The sequence below is a fragment of the Prunus dulcis genome, chromosome 6, assembly GCF_902201215.1.
Source record: "Prunus dulcis chromosome 6, ALMONDv2, whole genome shotgun sequence".
NCBI lineage: Eukaryota > Viridiplantae > Streptophyta > Magnoliopsida > Rosales > Rosaceae > Prunus > Prunus dulcis.
The window spans coordinates 5,189,167-5,208,735 of NC_047655.1; the positions used below are offsets into that span (position 1 = coordinate 5,189,167).

Below are 19,569 nucleotides of genomic sequence, written 5' to 3' on the forward strand. Positions count from 1 at the left end.
AAACAAAGCTATTTACGGTGTTCGTGGATTCAAATATTTTAATATTTAGAATATAATCCAATGTACATTAGATTTCTAATATTACAATTTAATCAAATCCAATCCAATTCGTTTCAATTCACATGGTTGACGGTTGGTTCTTTCTTAATAACCAAAAAGAACTATTAAATCATTAAACAATTATGTCAAACTTGATCAAATCACAACCTTAAAATTTTAGGGTGCAAGTTTGTATTTAACCTTTCAACAACAAAAAACCTTACTTGAATTCAACTCTCTCTCACACAAGTATTTTGTGGCGAAATTCTATAGTGATTGTGTCATATATGGACCCCTCATGTGGATCTTCATATTAGTCATATGATAATTTCTTTAAAATTAAGTTCACATCTATATGGCTCCCTCACTATAAAATGACTTGTATTTTGAGACTGATTTGGGCCTTTGCAGTCCAGATCTAAGCTAGTAACATTTGGTACTCTGATTGGCCCAAAGGCTAGCCTAAAGAAAGCCCATCACTAGCGAGGGACATATTTGTCTTTTTGTTCTGTAATTTACCATTCTTCCCCAAAACAAAACCCTCGTTCATCCTCTTCGTCCCCGGCTGAAGTTGGAGAACAAATAAAGGAAGCTTCTTTCCTTCACGGCGAGACAAAACTGAGCCTTCACGGAGAAATCAAGCTTAAAGTTCCCGCCTTGAGCTTTCAATTGGAGGAAAAACTCCGACGGTGATATGGCGAAGCGAGAGCTTTCCAGCACGCTTAGGAACTTAAAGGTAAAAGAATTGAAGAGAACAGCTACACGAAACACACTCCTTTTCCTTTTTGTTGTTTTTTTTTTTTAATAATTAATGGTCAGTATTAGTTTCTGTTTGAAGTTTTTATTTTTATTATTTATAAACCCACGTGAAATTTGATCAGGGGTTTGCTTAAATTCATCTTGGCGTTCTTTAATGTTGAATTTTTTTAACTTTCTGGTAAACCCATAATTAGCTTTTCAAATACATTAATGCATATGGGTTGTTTTTTTTTTTGTTTTGGGTTATTACCGTAGTTCATGCAAAGAGCAACTCAGAGAGAGGAGAAGAAAGAAGAAGATGTCAAACCTGCTGGCGATTCTACTTTCCCTGCCAGCCAAATAAGGAAGTGGTAGCTTTTCTTTCTGTTTATTCCTTGTTCTGATATTTCTCTAAGTATTTGAGCTGTTTTACTTCTGGGGTTACATTAATGAAAGAATATATAATTTTAAGGTTCAGTGTGGATTATTAGAATTTCATTATAGTTTTATGTCCACCTCAGGCATAAGCATATATTGGCTTTTGCAGTACTTCGCTTCTTGAACCTTTTTTATTGAATTGCCAAAGGGAAAAATTATTTTGTGAACGTAGGTGCAGTATCTAAAAAGTTGAAGAAATTTTGGATTTATTAGTATTGCAATATTGTCTGGATTGTGATAGATGATTTTTTGGAGAATCAGTTTGTAGCGCCTAACCGTAAGCTACTACTTTGAAGGGCTAATTTTACATAATTAGCTTTCATAAGGTTACCCTTTTCGGAAGCCTTTAGTTTGTTGATGCAAAGGCATTAATGACTCAACATAGATGCCCTAAGGCGTCAGTTAAGATAACTCTGTGCATTGAACCAGAGATGATTGCAATTGCCTGCTATAGTTATTCATTAGTTACATTAATCCACCTTGTTTCTTCAAATTTGACTTACTTCATGTGGACGGCTGTGCTCATGCTGCAGTATGGTCATAATGGAAGGTGACCCCCATCCTGGAGCAATTAAAGGGCGGATGTCGTTTCAAAGTTTCAATCCATTGATTGATGTGAGTATAAGGTTCATGGACCTTAAGATTTCCGATGACTATTAATTTCTTGTGTACTTCTTGATTGGCTTTTGTTCACCTTACATAAAAGTGTTTCCATGATAGAAACTGAATGAAGCATCGGCAAACCCTTGTCAGCCTGCTGCCACTTCTTCTGGTATCCAAAGTGAAAAAGGGTCATTTAGGTGGGTGATTGGACATTTCAGTCTTTTAATTATTTGTTTTATTTATAAGAATGTATTGTCTTTGTAAATGAATTTTTTGCTCCAATGGGTTGAGACTAAGAAATATACGTTGCCTAAATTTTTTCCAAAATTTTTGGTTTCTGCTCGCCTATCTTCTTTCTCCTATTTGCATTTCCACAGAGAAAATGGGTCCTCAACGGATAAAGCGGAATGCTCAAATACTGATAAGTCGAATTGTGAGCGTGATGGAGACCATAAAAGAAAACCGTCTGAAGTAGTTTCTGGAAAACAATATCCGAACAAGTCTCCCAAAGTTGATCAAGGTGATCAGCTGTCATCACCAAATAAAAGTAAAGGCTCGTTCAAGAAACCAAAGGGTGAAAAGCTGGACTGGAACATTCTTAGACCGACAAAAAATCAAAACAAAAGAGGTTGAACATAACTAGGTGATTCACTTGCAGTTGTGTGAATTTTATTTTTGAATGGCTTTCAGGCCCTATAATTTGTATCTGTAATCTTGCTGTCAAATTTTCGACGCTCAGTTTTTGTAACTGCCATTTAAAGTTGTTAGCTTTCAAGCTGAACTGGTTTCTCTATTTCCGACCCAAAAAAAACATAAAGACTTCTAGCTAGTGCTGCTAGGATTATTCAAACTGGGTTCTGTTTGAAAGTTGTGGTTATTTGTTACCCTCTAGTGCCAAAGGCTATTTCTCCCGAACTTCATGCACTAGTTGGAAAAGATGAATGCATAAAGTTGTACTAGTTTTTGCATTATTTATTCCAATCAAACTTAGAAAACATTGATTACATTATTATGAGCTACACTTTTGGCATATATGTTGCTTTGAACATCACAAGACCCATCCTAAAGTCTGATTTTTCCTAAAGAAAATTTTGAATGTCAAGGCCACTGATTTATGTGCCTTTCTGGGTTCTGTATAAACATGAAGGAATTTTCAGGATGCCGTAGTTGTAAAAATATGCACGGATCTAAAAGAGTGGCCCTTGTCCAGCCCACTTTGTCTGCGTCACTGGCCAAAATAGGGATTGTGCATTACATTTATGTGTTAGTATTTGGATTGTGAATGTTGGTTAGTTATGATTTACTGGCACACTAGTATAAAGGGAAAGGTATATTTTGCAATGACCAATGCTGCTATTATGTTTCAAATTCCTAATTTTTAGCCAGTTGATTGATGAGAAATAATCCCTTATTTGTTTCACTCCTTATTTCCTACCCATCTTTGATGATTTGAAAGGCTAAGATTCCTTGCAAGGTGCAAATACTTGCTTGGATAATTAGTTCTGGAAGAAGCATTATCTGTGATGTAATTCAAAATACGAGGCTGAACATTAGCTTATCACCTCATTAGTGCAATATGTGTAAAGTTGCAGTTGAAAGTGTTGACCATTTATTTTTCACTACCCCATTGCTTTGAGGTTGTGGCACAGCATCTCTTGATGAAGAAGGGCAACAACATGGATCTCAGTAAAGCTGGATGCAAAAACAATACAACACATAGTAGACGTGTGCGAGACCTAGTAGATCAGTGTTTGATAAGCATGTGTGAGCTTGTAAATCAATGACTTTGAACATTGATATTCTCTTTATTGTTCTGGCTGAAGCCTGCAAGACGAGTATCTCGATTTGAGGTGATGGAATGTTGCACGGCTTGAAAGAGAGATGAATTGATAGAATTTTGATCCAAAGTGTATGCTGTTGGATATTATGATTCAAATTCGGAATTTGTCTACATCAATACTGTAAAGACGTTAGTATTTTTCAGTCAGTCATTTGGATAATAAAATAATTGTTTTCTTTTCAAGTAAGTAACAAATCATGACGATGTTATAAATATGCTGTTAACCAGCAATTAGTGCTATGAGACAGATCATGATACCAAGAAATTTAAGAACTATGAGAGTCAATTATAAACTACGTAACTCTCTGTTTATCAGAAAAAACTTTCATTAAGCTGAATTATGTAGTACATGCAAATCAGTTTGTAATAGAGGACACAGCTAACCTTGCCCATTTTAAAGCTAGTACATATGCATCATGCTCTAAGCAGCTCTAGCTAATCTCTGCCAGGCTGAATGCTAGCACGAAACACATCGGGCAACGCTTTCGATTCGATGCCAGAGAAGCCAAAGAAGAACGTAACATGGATAGCAACCCTTGAAAGTTCTTGTTACATTGATTATAACTGTGGGAACAAAGATGAAAGAGAAATTTCTCATGGCATGAGGTCTCCTTCTGTAAGTCTCAAACAGGTTTCCAGTAAGATATAGCATGAATTATTCTGCCTTTCCATCCCTGCAAGACCCACATGCCATCCTCGTCAACAACGAAATCTTTATGGTATTCTGACGTTACCATACTCCTGACTTTCTTCAAGATCTCCTGGTCCAGTGGTAACTGCCTAAACCCAGCTCTCTTGTTTCTAAACTGCCACTGCTTGTATGTCTCAGGCCTTTCAAACCTCCTTGAACCCTCACATGCTATTACATTGATAACATCCCTACCAAATACTTCTTTTTCAAAGAGTAGCCTCTGTTGATCTTCTCGGGGCAGAGTCTCCTCGAACATGTCGAACAGTGAAGAGAAATGGAAGAGTGCTTCCCGGAAGCGTGTGTCGAAGAAGGGTGCATTATAGGACCCATTGACTACACCATGAATAAATATATCTGGGTTAATTCTCCTGATCAACTTCAAAACTGTATCCCTTGGACTGTCTGTCACTGTTTCATCAGGTAGGTTCTTCAATCGGTACAAGCAATTGACAACAATCAACTCATCTCTGTCAATTTTGATATCCTCATACTGAATAGTTTCCCAATTCTTTGCTATGACATTATACTCAAATGGGACTTTAAATCTCTCGCAGTAATTTTCCAGGCGTCGCCCTGTCGCTTCAACCCTTTCTGAAGGCCGAAAACCTGGTTGGGGAAACTCAACTCCAGTAATGCGAAGTGTGGGAGGTCCACCATGTCTGTTGGAGAGGCCTTGGATCAAGCAAGGCCATTGGTATCCATAGAGAACGCCAAAATCAATGATGTGAAGCCTTGTTGCTTTCTCTGCTAGTTTTGCAATTGTTCGGTTAGCATAGAAATTTGACATCTTATGGAAGGGGCATGCTGTAATGTAAGTCTGGTAAGCTCTCAAGAGTTCAGCAGCTGACATTTTTGGGTTCAAGGGAACTCCTGCAGCCAAGCGTAGTTCAAGGCCATTGGCTAAGTAATGAGCTAATCGCTGGGTTCCATCACCGTAGGGAGAAGAGTGCTGCCTTATCTGCCTGAGTTGCTCATTTGCAGTCCTTATGTCATAGCTTGCAACAGCTTGTGCACATTGAATTAGCAGTGTCCATAAATCAACCCCTCCTGTATTGTCATCCGGTTTTTTCTTGCGTGTGTTTTTGCCTTTGGATCCTCTTGACTTCCTGTTAAGCTGCAACTTTCCGCTCCCCTCTTTGTGCTCAGATTCCTGAGGAGAACATGATTGAGACTCTTGCTTTTCACCTTGACAGAGCAGTACCTTATCGAACAGTTCAGGTAGCTCAGATTCATCAGCATAAACAGCTGATTGCTTGTTGCTCCTCCCTTCATCAAGATCATCGTCGTCTTCCCGCTGACGATTTTTCTTGCTCCTTGATCCACTTGGTGAGCTACTCCCATCTTGGACTGAATTGAAACTCACATCCTTAGCCAGCTCCTTTGGTTCTGTAGGAAATGATGAGCTGCTTTCTACATCTATGATTTCACCCTTTCCATTTGAAAGTAAAGGATTTGGAACTAAAAGGGTATATGCAGGAGATTCAGTAGCAGAAATTTGGATATGAGAGGATTGGAAAACATCTTGAACACAATCCCAATCTGAGCCAACCCAGTTGCTAGCAGCAACAGAGCCATTACTGCTGTGGTTACTGCCCTCATCTGGGTTCTCAATATTTTGGTAAACTGAAGTAAGAAGTGAATTGGCTGAAGAGGGATACTCTTGAACCAGGACATCATGTAAGGATTTTTCAGCAGCTTGGAGGGCCAAACAGTCCTGCAGCATGCAGGGCTTATTCTCCAACTCTTCCTCCATAAGCATCTCATTTATGTACTTGAGAATAGCATTGGAGGATTGACTGTCTGGAGAATCCACCTCTGAGCTGAAGCCCGACAATGAGGAGAAATCACTAGAAGGGTCTGGATTGACTAGAAAGAAACTGGGATCTGTGAAATCATGATCGGCTTCAAACTCAGTAACAATATTCTGATTCGAATAGGCCGGGACGGAGCCTTGATCAAATATGAATTTGTTCATGGAACTGGGAATTTCATCCAGAAAGGTATCCATCAAGGCCACCAATCTAACAGGATTCAAGAAAAGTTAAATCTTACAAGACGTGCAAATGGAAGGAAAAAAAAAACAAGATTCAGGTGAAAATGTTCAATATCAAACCTTGGATATCACTATGAGAATAGGAAATAACCAAAGTGTACAAAAAAAAATTGTTCAGATATGAAAAGCTTAGACTTGCAGGGTGCATATGAGAAATCACAGTAAATGAAGAGAGTAGGGAAGTGTTTATGAAAGTTTATATGTTACTGGATTTTTTTTTATTCAAGTAGCCGCCAACTTAGAATAATTCAGGGCTACAAAACCAGTCAAGTTGGACTTCAGTGCTCAATATCTTAAACTACTAAACAAAAATGGTGATGATTCTGATGAACAGAGAATTTTGACCCACAGTTTTAACAGACCACACCTTCCAGGAAATGAGAAGGCAATCTTTATCCTGAAAATGGATCAATCTTGTTGGAGGAAATTTTATAAAAAAGAAAATATAAAGCATCACATTCTCTTTCCAACATTGAATAATTCTTTAATACATGCATTAATATAAAAAGCAATTAATTATCAGATTACTTGAATCTGCCTCATAAGTCAGCCAACTTAGTGCCAAATCTACCCTCAATTGCTTGTATTTTATGGTCATTATCTCCACCTCCTTCACCTTTTGCTTTCGTTATTGTATAACGTTTGGATTGTCATTACTGGAAACAAAGGCTAATTTTCTGCCGCCATTGTTTCTTACAAAATGAATCAATAATGTAGTCTCCATCATGATGAGCATAGAGAGATTATAGTAAACAATGAACAAGAGAAGAATCTTGGACTGTTCTGATAAGATATTTTCACCCCTTGGGAACCAAAAGCACCACATCCATCTGTATGTGAAGTGCAAAAGGTTTGCATGATACTCTTTTTTTTTCCTGTTAGATTCTTGTATAGAGCAGCCCTCTCACGAAGTGGGATGTGACTCACATATTGGGTTTGCATGTGAGTTCCATTATTTTATGAGAAAGTTGCCCTATACAACTGACCTACCAAAGAGCAGAAGACAAAAGTCAAACACTTATTGAATATCTAACATTAATATAGAGTCAGTAATTTACCTCTAGAGCTAAAGGCTCACTAAGTGCATGAGACACATTACACAATCTGAAACAACACAAACAAATTAAGTTCTAAACTTTCTGCATTATATTTAAGGAAAGAAAAACCCCGGAATGGTGCAGTGGGCTGCTGTCTTTAATCTATTCAAATCGTTCAATCATAAAAGGAGAAAAGTATTATTCAAGGGGATCCAATTTTGTTTGACATTTTATGATGATGGGACAGATTCATCCAATTTGATATGTATCTCTGCTAGACACATTAAATTATTTGATTCCCACCCAACTTTAGTTATATCATTTATCAATAAGATATGGTGGGGTTTTTCAACCAAAACAGTCCTTTGAATTTCCCAGAGAAAGGCTTTGACTTTTGATTGTTTCTCCATCTGGCTTGACTCATGCATCGAGGTTTCTCATGTGGCACACAAAATGATGTCATTTGCTTCTTTATTCATTTTCATATTTATTTTCTTTGTTTGCTCAACAAGGGAAGGGAAACAAACAAGAATGACATAGAGAAGGAACAGTACAACAGAGCAAGGCAAACCAGACAAGACTATTGAAGTATTGCACCAACATACCTAGCACCCACTTGCCAGTATTGACTGAGTCCAGTCCACCTTGTTCCTCATGCATTTAACCCACATTCCAACCAAATTCCCAAAATAAAAAAAATTCTCCTTTGAATGGATATATATATTTTTTCAGTCTCATTCTCTTAAGGGATTCTTTAAATATTATTTGAGAAATATCTTTTAGGGTACCCTACGAATTTTTTTCAATAATCCAAATCGTATATTTTTCAAGTCTTCATTTATATATCATTCTTGTAAAAAATCAGACAAATTGAAAATCATTAAGGCATCTAATTGAGATGAACAAAATTAATGAACATGGTGCTTCAAGAAAGTACTCAAATTTCAATAACTTAATTGAATGGTCAAATGATATCGGATTCAAGATATTTTTTGTATAGATGATCTGTGAATGAATATCTACAGACTAAACGATTTGAATTAGTAAAATACAATGCGTAATGAACCCTACAAAGGTGTCCCTTAAATAAACAAATTTGAAAAATCCCTCAACATAAGCTATATATATTGTCTGGCTGCCATGGTTTACCCACTAATTATTGGTGGAGGATGAAATCTTTATAGGTACTTCGGTGTTAGAATATAAAATGATTGTTGGTCCATATTCTCAGTCATTGGTATTAGGTAGTGAACTAGTAAACTTTATCAAGAATATCTGAATATTAGAGTAAGAGAATTCTGACTTTGAGTCCTTAAATAGATGAAGGACTGTCGATGAGGCCTAGCAGTCTGTAAATCTTTGGATATTTTGGCCTTTGGATATTCTAGTAGAACAAGTAAGAGGCAAGAGAGTATGTGTAACTAGAGAAGCATAGAAATTAACTTGTTTATGAAAACAAAGTAAGTATCAAGAGCGTAGTTTGAGATATCAATAATATCGACGAAATATCAAAGATATTTTAGTTTTTTTTGAATCACTGATATTTCAGAATATATCAATGTACATCTTGTATAAATATCGACACCATCGACGATAATATCGAAAAATATCGATGTTAATAATTTTGCTCACACTTCAGCAATATTTTGTTAAAATATCGGTATAATATCGCAAAAATATCGAAAATATCGATGTAAAGGGGAAAAAAAGGAAAAAGAAGGAAAAGAAAAAAGGGAAAAAAGGGAGAAAAAAAAAAACACAAAGGGGATTTAAACCCCTCCCATTTTACTTCTCCGACACCTTAATCACCATATCACTTAAGTGTAAGATCCCACATCAACCAACGGAAAGGGAGTGATGTGCCTTATATGTGAACGCCCGCATCCATCTAGTACGAGGCCTTTTGGGAGCTCACTGGCTTCGGAGTCGTAGGAACTCCGAAGTTAAGCGAGTTAGGGGCCAGAGCAATCCCAGGATGGGTGACCCACTGGGAAGTTGGTCTTGAGCTCCCACAAACAAAATCGTGAGGGCAAAGAGGGGGGCCCAAAGCGGACAATATCGTGCTATGGCGGAGCCCATCCCGGGATGTGACAATTTGGTATCAGAGCCACTCTGCCGTGTGGTGCGAGTGTGCCGACGAGGACGTCGGGCCCTTAAGGGGGGTGGATTGTAAGATCCCACATCAACCAACTGAAAGGGGGTGATGTGCCTTATATGTGCACGCTCGCATCCATTTAGCGCGAGGCCTTTTGGGAGCTCACTGGCTTCGGAGTCGTAGGAACTCCGAAGTTAAGCGAGTTGGGGGCTAGAGCAATCCCAGGATGAGTGACCCACTGGGAAGTTGCTCGTGAGTTCCCAGAAACAAAACCGTGAGGGCCAGAGAGGGGGGCCCAAAGTGGACAATATCGTGCTACGGCGAAGTTGATCCCGGGATGTGACATTAAGTTTTTGTGATAATTAGCTAAAATATTTATATTTATATGAGCGGCATGTTAACAATTACATACAAAACTATTTTGAGGATTTATCATTTGATGACTACTCTTCACAATACACTTACTCTACACATAGAGATGATGAAGATAGTGAAAATTTTGAACCTCATAGGAATTGTATGTGGTACTAAGTCACTCATGTATCTTACCATGCAATGTATGAAGTGTAAAATATTGTAATAAATCATTATATATAAATGATTATGGTGTGTTTAATATTTTTTTATTAATTACTACATATTTTCTACACTCACCGTGTTTGCTAGCTCGCTGTATAATCAATTTAAATCAGTTAAATCCACCATGCAATACGTTTCTTTCTAATTTTTTGTGATAAACTAATAGATAATTGACTAAATAAACATTATCCAAAGTTTCAATAAAAATTTCCAAGTTTTTCTTACAATTTCCGTGGGTTTTATTCAATTTTTATTGATATAGATAATATCCCGATATTTCCATCGAAATTTCCATATTTTTGGACTACGGATATTTCCGATATCATCGATATTTTACACCTTGCAAAAAGACACACTCATCATCATTAACCTAATGGTTAAGCAATTATGCTGTTTAGATTAACCCTCATTTCAATTATTTATTTTACTGCATAAATTTCAATTTCAATTTCATCGCTTGATTGATCCGTTTAAGTCATTAAATCTGTTAAGCAATAGCAAAAAAATATCATTAAGTTTATTCCACATTACCTATGTAATTATTGATCTAGAGTTCTATTTGCGCATACAATCTGCGCTGAGGCTCCGGGAGCCAAGTGACTGCACTTAAAGACCATAGTATTGCAGAAGTTTCCAGGCTAAAATATTTTGGCCGCATTTTAATCATCCAAGAGTTTCGTTTGTCAAGAAGCTGAGATGAATAAATGCAAATTTACAATCAACTCATAAACCATAGCTACATTTTACATATAATACACGGGATACGACACAAAACATCAAGAACAAAATGAATACAGCTTGTAATAGTTGTATATTACTCTTAAAAACTCTCTCCTAGGACAGCCTGACACAGAAGGCCATTGTGAAACTCTTAAGCCGGCTTCCAAAAAGCAAGACCCATGATAATTCTTCCTTTCCATCCCTGCAGCATCCAGTGGCCATCTTCATCGATTCTAAAATCATTGTGATAACCCATCACCTTCAACATAGTTTTCACTTTCTTCACGAGCTCCTGGTCTAATGGGAGCTGCTTGAAGCCAGCCCTCTGATACCTAACCTGCCACTGCTTGTATGTCTCAGGCCTTTCAACTCTTTCCAGTCCCTCACACGCTATGACATTCATTATGTCTTTACCAAATACTGCCTTTTCAAACATTAGCCGCTGTTCATCTTCGCGAGGAATGGTGGCCTCAAACATATCAAACTGTGCAGAGAAGTGAAAGAATGCCTCTCTGAACCGTGTGAGAAAGAAGGGTGAATTGTATGCCCCATTGATAACTCCATGAATGTACAGGTCTGGATTAATTCTTTTGATCAACTTTAGGACAGTATCTCTTGGACTGCTGGCCATCACTGTTTCATCAGGTATGTGCTTTAACCGGTGCATACAATTAACCACAATCAGCTCATTCCTGTCAATTTTAAGATCCTCAAACTGGATAGTTTCCCATTTCTGAGCAATGACTTTGTACTGAAATGGGACATTGAATCTCTTAGCATATTTATCCAAGCGGCGCCCCGTCTCTTCAACCCTCTCTGTAGGTCGAAAACCTGGTTGGGGAAGCTCAATTGCTGTCATCCGAATATTAGGAGGTCCACCAGGTCTCTTGGAGAGACGTTGGATAAAGCAGGGCCATTGGAAACCATAAGAAATACCAAAATCAATAATGTGAAGCCTTGTTGCCTTTTCTGCTAGTTTCATAATTGTTCTGTTGGAAAAGAAGTGTAACATCTTCTTGAAAGGGCAGTGAGTAACATACAACTGGTAAGCTTTTAAGATTTCAGCAGCTGGTGTCTGTATACTTAAAAGAGGCGAATACGATGGGGTTCTTGTGCCAGCCAAGCGTGCCTCTAGGCCATCAGCAAAGTAGTGAGCTAATCTCTCGGTTGCATCACCATAAAGGGAAGAGTGCTTCCTTATCTGCTTGAGTAGTTCACTTGCAGTTCGTTGGTCATAGCTTGCAACAGCTTGTGCACATTGAGTTAGCAGGGTGCTAAAATCTACTACTTCCCGTTTGTTATTCTGTTTCTTTGATCGCGCTGTTTTAGACCATTTTGACTGCTTGTTAGGCTTCAACTTCCCACTTCCCTCATTTTTCAAAGGTTCATCATGAGAACAAGACTTAGACTCATGATTCACAGAACAGAGTAGCACCTTATCAAACATTTCTTGTGGCTCAGAGTCATCAGCAGAAGCAGCTGACTGCTTATTGCTTCTCCCTTCTTCTGCATAATCACCATCCTCCCTTTGATGATTTTTCTTTTCCTTCGATCTATTTGTTGAGTTGTAGCCATCATTTTTTGTCTTAGATGCTAAATTCCTGAACAGTGTGTTAGGACCTTGGGACATGAATTGGTACTTTTCCAAGTCAATAATTCCAAAATTTTCATTTGGAAGGTGCTTTCTAGCTTCCCTTACCCCTCCAAAATTCCCATCAAGTGAATCTGAAGCCAAAAGGGTATCAGATGGAGACTCAACAAGAGAAGATTGGACATGAGAGGTTTCTGAAGAATCAAAAACCCAGTCTGTTTTTTCAGCCCTATAATCATTACTCCTGTGACAACTATGTGTTGAATCATCATCTGAGTTCTCAAAGCTTTGGTGGTCAGATAGAGGGGGTTGGTTAGGTGAAGGAGGATCCTTCTGGTTAAGGACATCATAAAAAGATTTTTCAGCAGCTTGGAGGGCCAAACAGTCCTGCAACATACAGGGCTTACCCTCCAGGTCTTCTTCCAGAAGAATATCACTTATGTACTTGAGCACAGGCTGACTACAGTCACTAATGTCAAAAGTATCTCCATCTGAACCAGAGCTCAAAGAAGTACTTGAATCACTTGGATGGTCTGAGTTGGTTGGAAGGAAAGGTGGATTGGTGGGTTCATGATTTACTTGGAACCCATTTACAAGATTTTGATTAGAATGGACTGGAATTGAGCCATGGCCAAAGTGGAATTTTTCCTTGGAGACAGACAATCTTTCAAGAAGGGTATCCATAAAAACCACCACTTTAGCAGAAACTGTCAAGAAACTCAACAGTGATATTGAAATTTTGGAAATGAAGTGAAATTAAAGTTTGAATCTTATCCTATAATTCACAAACCAAATAAGAACTGGAGCCAATTGGGTAAGCGAGAAACACCCAGAAAATTGGAGAGAGACAGAGAGAGAGATTCAGATCTGAAGAATATCAGCAAACATGTTATGAACAGAAACAAGATTGAACAAACAAAAAGTTGAATGAAAGCTGAAACTCCTTAAAGATAAGAATAACTAGCAAACATAGCACCGTACCTCTGTGTCTGTGATGTTGCAGAGTTACCTCATACCTGAGGAGAAAAAATACTGATCAGACAAAGTGACTGGATATATATAAAATAAATTATATATCTCCTCCTTTTGTTTTTCTTTTTTAAACCAGCTATATACATGAACCTGTCTTCTGGGAAGGTCTTAACTCTTAAAGTAGGACAAAGTGAGCAGCCATCTTCTGGTAAAAATTGCAATCCAAAATATAGGATGGCCAATCAGTTTTGGACATCAGCATCTTTAGTGTGTGGGATTGAAGAGGACATAAACGTAATTATGAACTGCACATGGGCTAACCAACAAAATGTCTAAATCCACGCGTGATTAATTTTTCTTTCCTGGCTGCGGTTGGTCCATTCCAATTTTGGCAGAAGTGAAGATTCACCATGTTAATTTTTTAAGCTAACCAAAAATTATATATAACATTATTTCTAATCTTGTAACTCAAGTGATTAAATTATATTTAAGTATCGTAAGATGTATACATGTCATGTCAATTAATAAATTAATTTTATTTGATATTTGATCGTATGCATTACTTTTCACATTATGTGGTACTTAAATATAGTCTCCTTAGCATTACTCAAGCATTTAACCATGCATTCGAACTCACCAGAATCTCATTAAGCCATCATTTTTAAGTCTTCTCTTCAAAAGGGAAAAAAGGTGACAAATGAATCTCATTAAGCCATCTTCTTTGAGTCTTCTCTTTGAAATGTTTTATCTTTTATATTATTTTTTATATATTTCCTCTTAAGACAATCATATGTGACTTGTCCATTAGAGTACAATTACCTAACATGTTACCGTTTTTTATTTTTTTTAAAAAAAAGAAAAAGAAAAAGAAAAGGGTTGAATCATGAAGTTACAAGCCTAGCAGTGGAAGAAGTGGTTTTAGGTGACTTCTAAATTTATTCATGGAACTATAATGCACATTGCACCAAGTGCATTCCATTCCTCATATAGTTGAGGTTAAATGAAGTCATTGCTGGAGGCAGGATAACACATTCATCATCATCATCGTCAAATTTAACAATGGAATAACAATCTTAAATTTTAGGTTGCATTATTCTTCATTGCTCTCACAGGATTTAGGTTTGTTCCTCATTTGCAGTTAAATATAATTGAAAATTTCTTTTACTGCGTATCATTCTTTTGATTTCAAGTTCATCTGCTTGCATTTTGATTGCTTGGTTCAAAAGATACATATCATAGATCAAGCTCCCATTGCAAATTGACAAAAAATCGAAAATTTAAGATTGAAAAAAAAAAAAGGGTACAGGAAACATTGAAGATCAAAGAGAATACAAATTGTGAAGTGGCTATTTGCTCTTAAAAACTTTCTCCTAGGACATGACCCAGCAGTTAGGCATCAAATTGTGAACTCCTATGCAGGCTTCAAAGCAGAAAGAGCTATGATAATCCTTCCTTTCCATCCCTGCAGCATCCACTCACCATCATCTTCAATTCCAAAATCCTTATGATACCCCATCATCTTCAACATAGTCTTCATCTTCTTCAAGAGCTCCCGGTCTAATGGGAGCTGCTTGAACCCAGCCCTCACATACCTAGCCTGCCACTGCTTGTATGTCTCAGGCCTTTCAACTCTTTCCACTCCCTCACACGCTATGACATTCACTATGTCCGTGCCAAATATTGCTCTTTCGAACAACAACCGATGTTCATTGTCGCGAGGGACAGTGGCCTCATACATATCGAAGAGCGCATGGAAGTGGAAGAGCAACTGTTTGAACCGTGTGACAAAGGCAGGTGCATTGTATGTCCCATTGACAACCCCATGCATGAAAAGGTCTGGATTAATTCTCTTAATCAAATTTAAGACAGCGTCTCTTGGATTGTTCATCATTACTGTCTCATCAGGAATTTGCTTTAACCGGTGCATACAGTTAACCACGATCACTTCATTTCTGTCAATTTGAAGTTCCTCCAGTCGAATGGTTTCCCATTTCTTAGCAATGACATTATACTCAAATGGGACACTATACCTCTTAGAATATTTAGCTAAGCGGCGCCCTGTCTCTTCAATTCTTTCGGCTGGTCGAAAACCTGGTTGGGGAAGCTCAATTGCTGTGATACGAAGATTAGGAGGTCCACCAGTTTTCTCTGAGAGACTTTGGATAAGGCAGGGCCATTGTAAACCATAAGAAATACCAAAATCAATAATGTGAAGCCTCGTTGCCTTCTCTGTTTGTTTCATAATTGTTCTGTTGGCAAAGAAGTGTAACATCTTCTTGAAGGGGCATGCAGAAACATACACCTGATACGCTTTTAAGATTTCGGTAGTTGATGCGTGCATAAATAGAAGAGGTGGATATGATAGGGATCTCGCACCAGCCAAGCGTGCCTCTAGGCCTTCGGCAAAGTAATGAGCTAATCTCTGGGTTGCATAACCATAGGGGGAAGAATGCTGTCTTATCTGCTTGAGAAGTTCACTTGCAGATTGTTGGTCATAGCTTCCCACAGCTTGTGCACATTCAGTTAGCAGTTTGCACAAGTCTACTACTTGCCGGTTGCTGTTCGGTTTCTTTGAACATGTTGTCTTAGATCCTTTTGACTGCTTGTTGTGCTGCAACTTCCTAGTTCCCTCAGCGTTTAAAGATTCATCATGAAAACAGGACTCAGATTCAGGATTCACACCCTGTAATACTTTATCAAACATTTCTTGGGGATCAGAATCGTCAGCAAAAGCAGCTGACTGCTTGTTGCTTCTCCCTTCTTCTGTGTAGTGACCGTCCTCCCTTTGACGATTCTTCTTTCCCTTTGATCCATTTGTTGAGTTGTAGCCATAATTCTCTGGCACGGATGCCAAATTCCTGTACAGTGTGTCAGGACTTGGAGGCATACACTGGTACCCCTCAAGGTCAATGATTTCATTTCCTTCCCCTACACCTCTAGAATTCCCAAGACTTTGCATATCAGAAAATGAATCTGAAACCAAAGTGATATCAGATAGAGACTCAACAGGAGAAGTTTGGACATGAGATGTTTCTGAAAAATCCCAAACGCTGCCTGTCTTAGCAGCAATAGAGCCATTACTGCTTTGAAAACCAGAAATAGAGCCATTACTGCTCTGAAAACCACCATCTGAGTTCTCAGAGCTTTGGTACACAGAGAAAGAGGGATGGTTGGGTAAATGAGGATCCATCTGATTAAGGGCATCATAGAAAGATTTTTCAGCAGCTTGGAGGCCCAAAATGTCCTCCAACATGCAGGGCTTACCCTCCAGGTGTTCTTCTAGAAGAATATCACTTATGTACTTGAGCACAGGAAGATTGCAGTCTGTACCGTCAACAGTATCACCCTCTGAAGAAGTGCTTGAATCATTAGGACGGTCTAAGTTGGCTGGAAGGAGAAGTTTATTGGTGGGTTCATGATTTACTTGGAGCCCATTTACAAGGTTTTGATCAGAAGAGACTGAATTTGAGCCATGGCCGAAATTAAGTTCTTCCATGAGAACAGAAAAAACAACCTAACTAGCAGGATTTGGTCACAATTTTTATTTTTCAAGAAACTCAACTGTGATATGAAATTTTGGAGCTGATGACCAAGAAGCTTTGGAAAAAAAGAAAAGAAAAAGCAAAGTATGAAACTTATGTCATAATTCACTCACCAAATAAAACTAGAGCCAACGGAACAGGGAGAAATAGCCAGAAAGAGCGTGCAAGATTCAACAAAAAACAGAAAACAGCTTATGAACAGGAATAAGATTGATCAGACAGTAATGGAATAAACTCTGAAACTCATTCAAGAAGGAAACTAAGAAATATTGCAGAGTACCTGATATATTTCTGGGACATTAAAATTATCAGACCGATGCTTGGTTTCTTTTTTCTGGGACATTAAAAGCAATGAACCCTCTGAGAAAGTCTTAACTAATAAGTAAGACAAAGTCAGTCGTCAACTTATAAGAAAAAGGCAGTCCATATAGGCTGGGCCGTCTCTGAGATTTTGAGGGCCCTGTGCGAACTTAAATTGGGACTTCACATAATCTAATACGAAATACTATAAATAAAAATTTGGCATAACTTAATATCATAAACAATTTTTTTTATAACTAAAAATCATGAATAAATATGTAATGACAATCAGAAATCAAATTCATCAAAATTTAAATGTTTCTATTTGATAAAATTAAATGTTTTGTACAAAAATAAGCTCATTGTGCCCCTACAAGGTCCTTTGCTACCTCCAATAAGCAATTTGTGTTTAATAGGAAAAAAAATTAGCAATCACAAATTAAAGAGTAGTTGCACACAAATTCCTGAAATTTGAATTTGACTATTTGATTTTGAGTGTTCTTTATGAATATAGGAATTAGGGTTTTCTCTTTTTGGTGTTGAAATTCCTGAAATTGAAAGAATAACTAAAATTGTCAAAGGATTGAAAAAAGAACCAAAGAGAGATTGATGAATGATGATGATTACTTACCAGAAAATCAGAGTTTAAAAGAAAAGAAGAAGCCATGAAGTTTTTTTTGTTTTGTTTTGAATGAAAAAAGTACTTTTCTTAGATGAGAAATTTTTTTATTATAAATTTTTTAAAAGAATGATCGGAGTAGAAAGTGTTTGGGGAATATATATATATACTCCTCCTGTGGTTAGCTTCGATGTTTCCTTTTATTTCAAGGGTTTTTGGTTTTTCATTTATTTATTTATTATGTAAAGTTTTTAGTTATAATGCAAAAATAATATAAAAACAGCATATACACCGACTTCAGGAAGAATCGAACTTTGACGCTACGTTAAATGGAGAAGCGCTAAAGCCAACTCCACCATACACGCCCTTGTGCAAATGTCTAGCACGCTATACTATATATATAATTCCTATAATATTAATATATATACTATAAAGAAATTTTTTTTCAAGGGCCCTTAAGAATCGGGGGCCTTTAAAATTCAGTGTCTTGCTGTGTGAAAGTCAAAAGAGCCAATATTTCTTGGGTTCCCACCATATACAGCTATCTATTGAAATTTTTGGCAGCAGTGAAATCTGAAAATGTTGATTTTTAAGGTAACAAAAGAATAAAAGTTAGCACTCCCAACTGATTATCTCTTTTATCAAAAATAAAAAGTAAAACATCAAATTCAAAAAAGCCGTCTTCTTTTGCACTGTTTTGTTTTGTCCTTTTCTGTTTGTTCAAATGTGTAAAGATATGAAAAGGGTCTTGTGGTGGGATTTTCTTCTCCACGTGATGAGATTTTCTTTTTCTTGCGCTTGTCATACCTTTTTTGTGTAATTGGTGATAGGCCAATTCTATTTCGTAATATCATTAGGTACCACCCAATCTGTTTGATCCCCAACTGGGCAAATAGGTTCTGCATACTCATTTCGATCCACATTTATAGTGTCATATACCTTATTCCGAAGCTCCTCTATCGTAATTTTATCTGAAACAAGTAGTCCTTTAGTTTTGCAATTTTTGTACGTTGAGTTAACCCACTTTCCATGTAGTTAATCAAAATTGTCAAACTAGACATTATCCTGAAAGGTAAACCAACATAATAAATAATACAATACACATTGAGAAAACATTGTTCAAACTATATATGTGTGTGTGTGTGTGTGTGAGAATAGAAAATATATAATTTGTATATTTTGTTGTTAGAATAACATATCAGTAATCATGTGCAATTTGGGTCTACCACAAGAGAAACACTCACAACACCCACGAAACACAAGAAACAGATTTACAGAGAGGAAATTTACAATTATTTCTGCTAGGGAATGGATGGATTTGCCTGGATCATTGTAAAGTACTTTCTACTCTCTGGCCAATCCCAATGGGCAACACGTCTGTATAGCCTCAACACTCCCTAATTCAACTTACAAAGATCCAGGCAGACGCAAATTGGAAATATATTATTCATCCAAATCGAAAAAAAAATACAATTAATAAGTTCTTTATCTTCAAATCCAATCCAACAAACAAAATTAATAAGTTGAATAAATTATTTCAAGTGGCCAACAGAAAACCATGGAATTAAAACAAAAATGGTAGGAGAGAGAGAGAAAGAAAAGCAAACTTGGGATTATAGATCAGTAAGTTGAATTAGGGAGTGTTGGAATTGCTTCAGACCAAGGCTACAAACGTGCGTGCTGAGCAGTAGTTTCGACCAAATTTTGTGTAG

The 19,569-nt window shown here is 37.3% G+C and overlaps 4 protein-coding genes across 6 annotated transcripts; 1 reads left to right on the top strand and 3 right to left on the bottom strand.

Annotated features, from left to right (window-relative positions):
* Positions 1-559: 559 nt before the first annotated feature.
* On the top strand, positions 560-2,789 carry LOC117633244. The gene is made up of 5 exons (XM_034366964.1): positions 560-775; positions 1,054-1,148; positions 1,749-1,830; positions 1,936-2,015; positions 2,196-2,789. The coding sequence occupies exons 1-5, from the start codon at positions 734-736 to the stop codon at positions 2,449-2,451; spliced, it is 555 nt and encodes a 184-aa protein (XP_034222855.1). The 5' UTR covers positions 560-733; the 3' UTR covers positions 2,452-2,789.
* Positions 2,790-3,999: 1,210 nt separating this feature from the next.
* Positions 4,000-6,702, bottom strand: LOC117631391 (scarecrow-like protein 30). The gene has a single exon (XM_034364514.1). The coding sequence runs from the start codon at positions 6,355-6,357 to the stop codon at positions 4,282-4,284; it is 2,076 nt and encodes a 691-aa protein (XP_034220405.1). The 5' UTR covers positions 6,358-6,702; the 3' UTR covers positions 4,000-4,281.
* A 4,090-nt stretch (positions 6,703-10,792) lies between these two features.
* On the bottom strand, positions 10,793-13,587 carry LOC117633021 (scarecrow-like protein 30). Of its 3 annotated transcripts, none has more exons than XM_034366686.1 (2): positions 13,570-13,587; positions 10,793-13,440 (listed from the first exon to the last, which is right to left on the bottom strand). In XM_034366686.1, exon 2 carries the CDS (start codon positions 13,106-13,108, stop codon positions 10,985-10,987), a length of 2,124 nt encoding a protein of 707 aa, XP_034222577.1. In that variant the 5' UTR covers positions 13,109-13,440; positions 13,570-13,587; the 3' UTR covers positions 10,793-10,984. The 3 variants fall into 3 exon arrangements, with proteins under 3 accessions (XP_034222577.1, XP_034222576.1, XP_034222578.1); XM_034366685.1 differs by lacking the exon at positions 13,570-13,587 and adding an exon at positions 13,547-13,565; XM_034366687.1 differs by lacking the exon at positions 13,570-13,587 and having other exon boundaries at positions 10,793-13,291; positions 13,406-13,536.
* Positions 13,588-14,648: 1,061 nt separating this feature from the next.
* On the bottom strand, positions 14,649-17,202 carry LOC117633024 (scarecrow-like protein 30). Its single transcript, XM_034366691.1, has one exon. The coding sequence runs from the start codon at positions 16,890-16,892 to the stop codon at positions 14,808-14,810; it is 2,085 nt and encodes a 694-aa protein (XP_034222582.1). The 5' UTR covers positions 16,893-17,202; the 3' UTR covers positions 14,649-14,807.
* Positions 17,203-19,569: the final 2,367 nt, after the last annotated feature.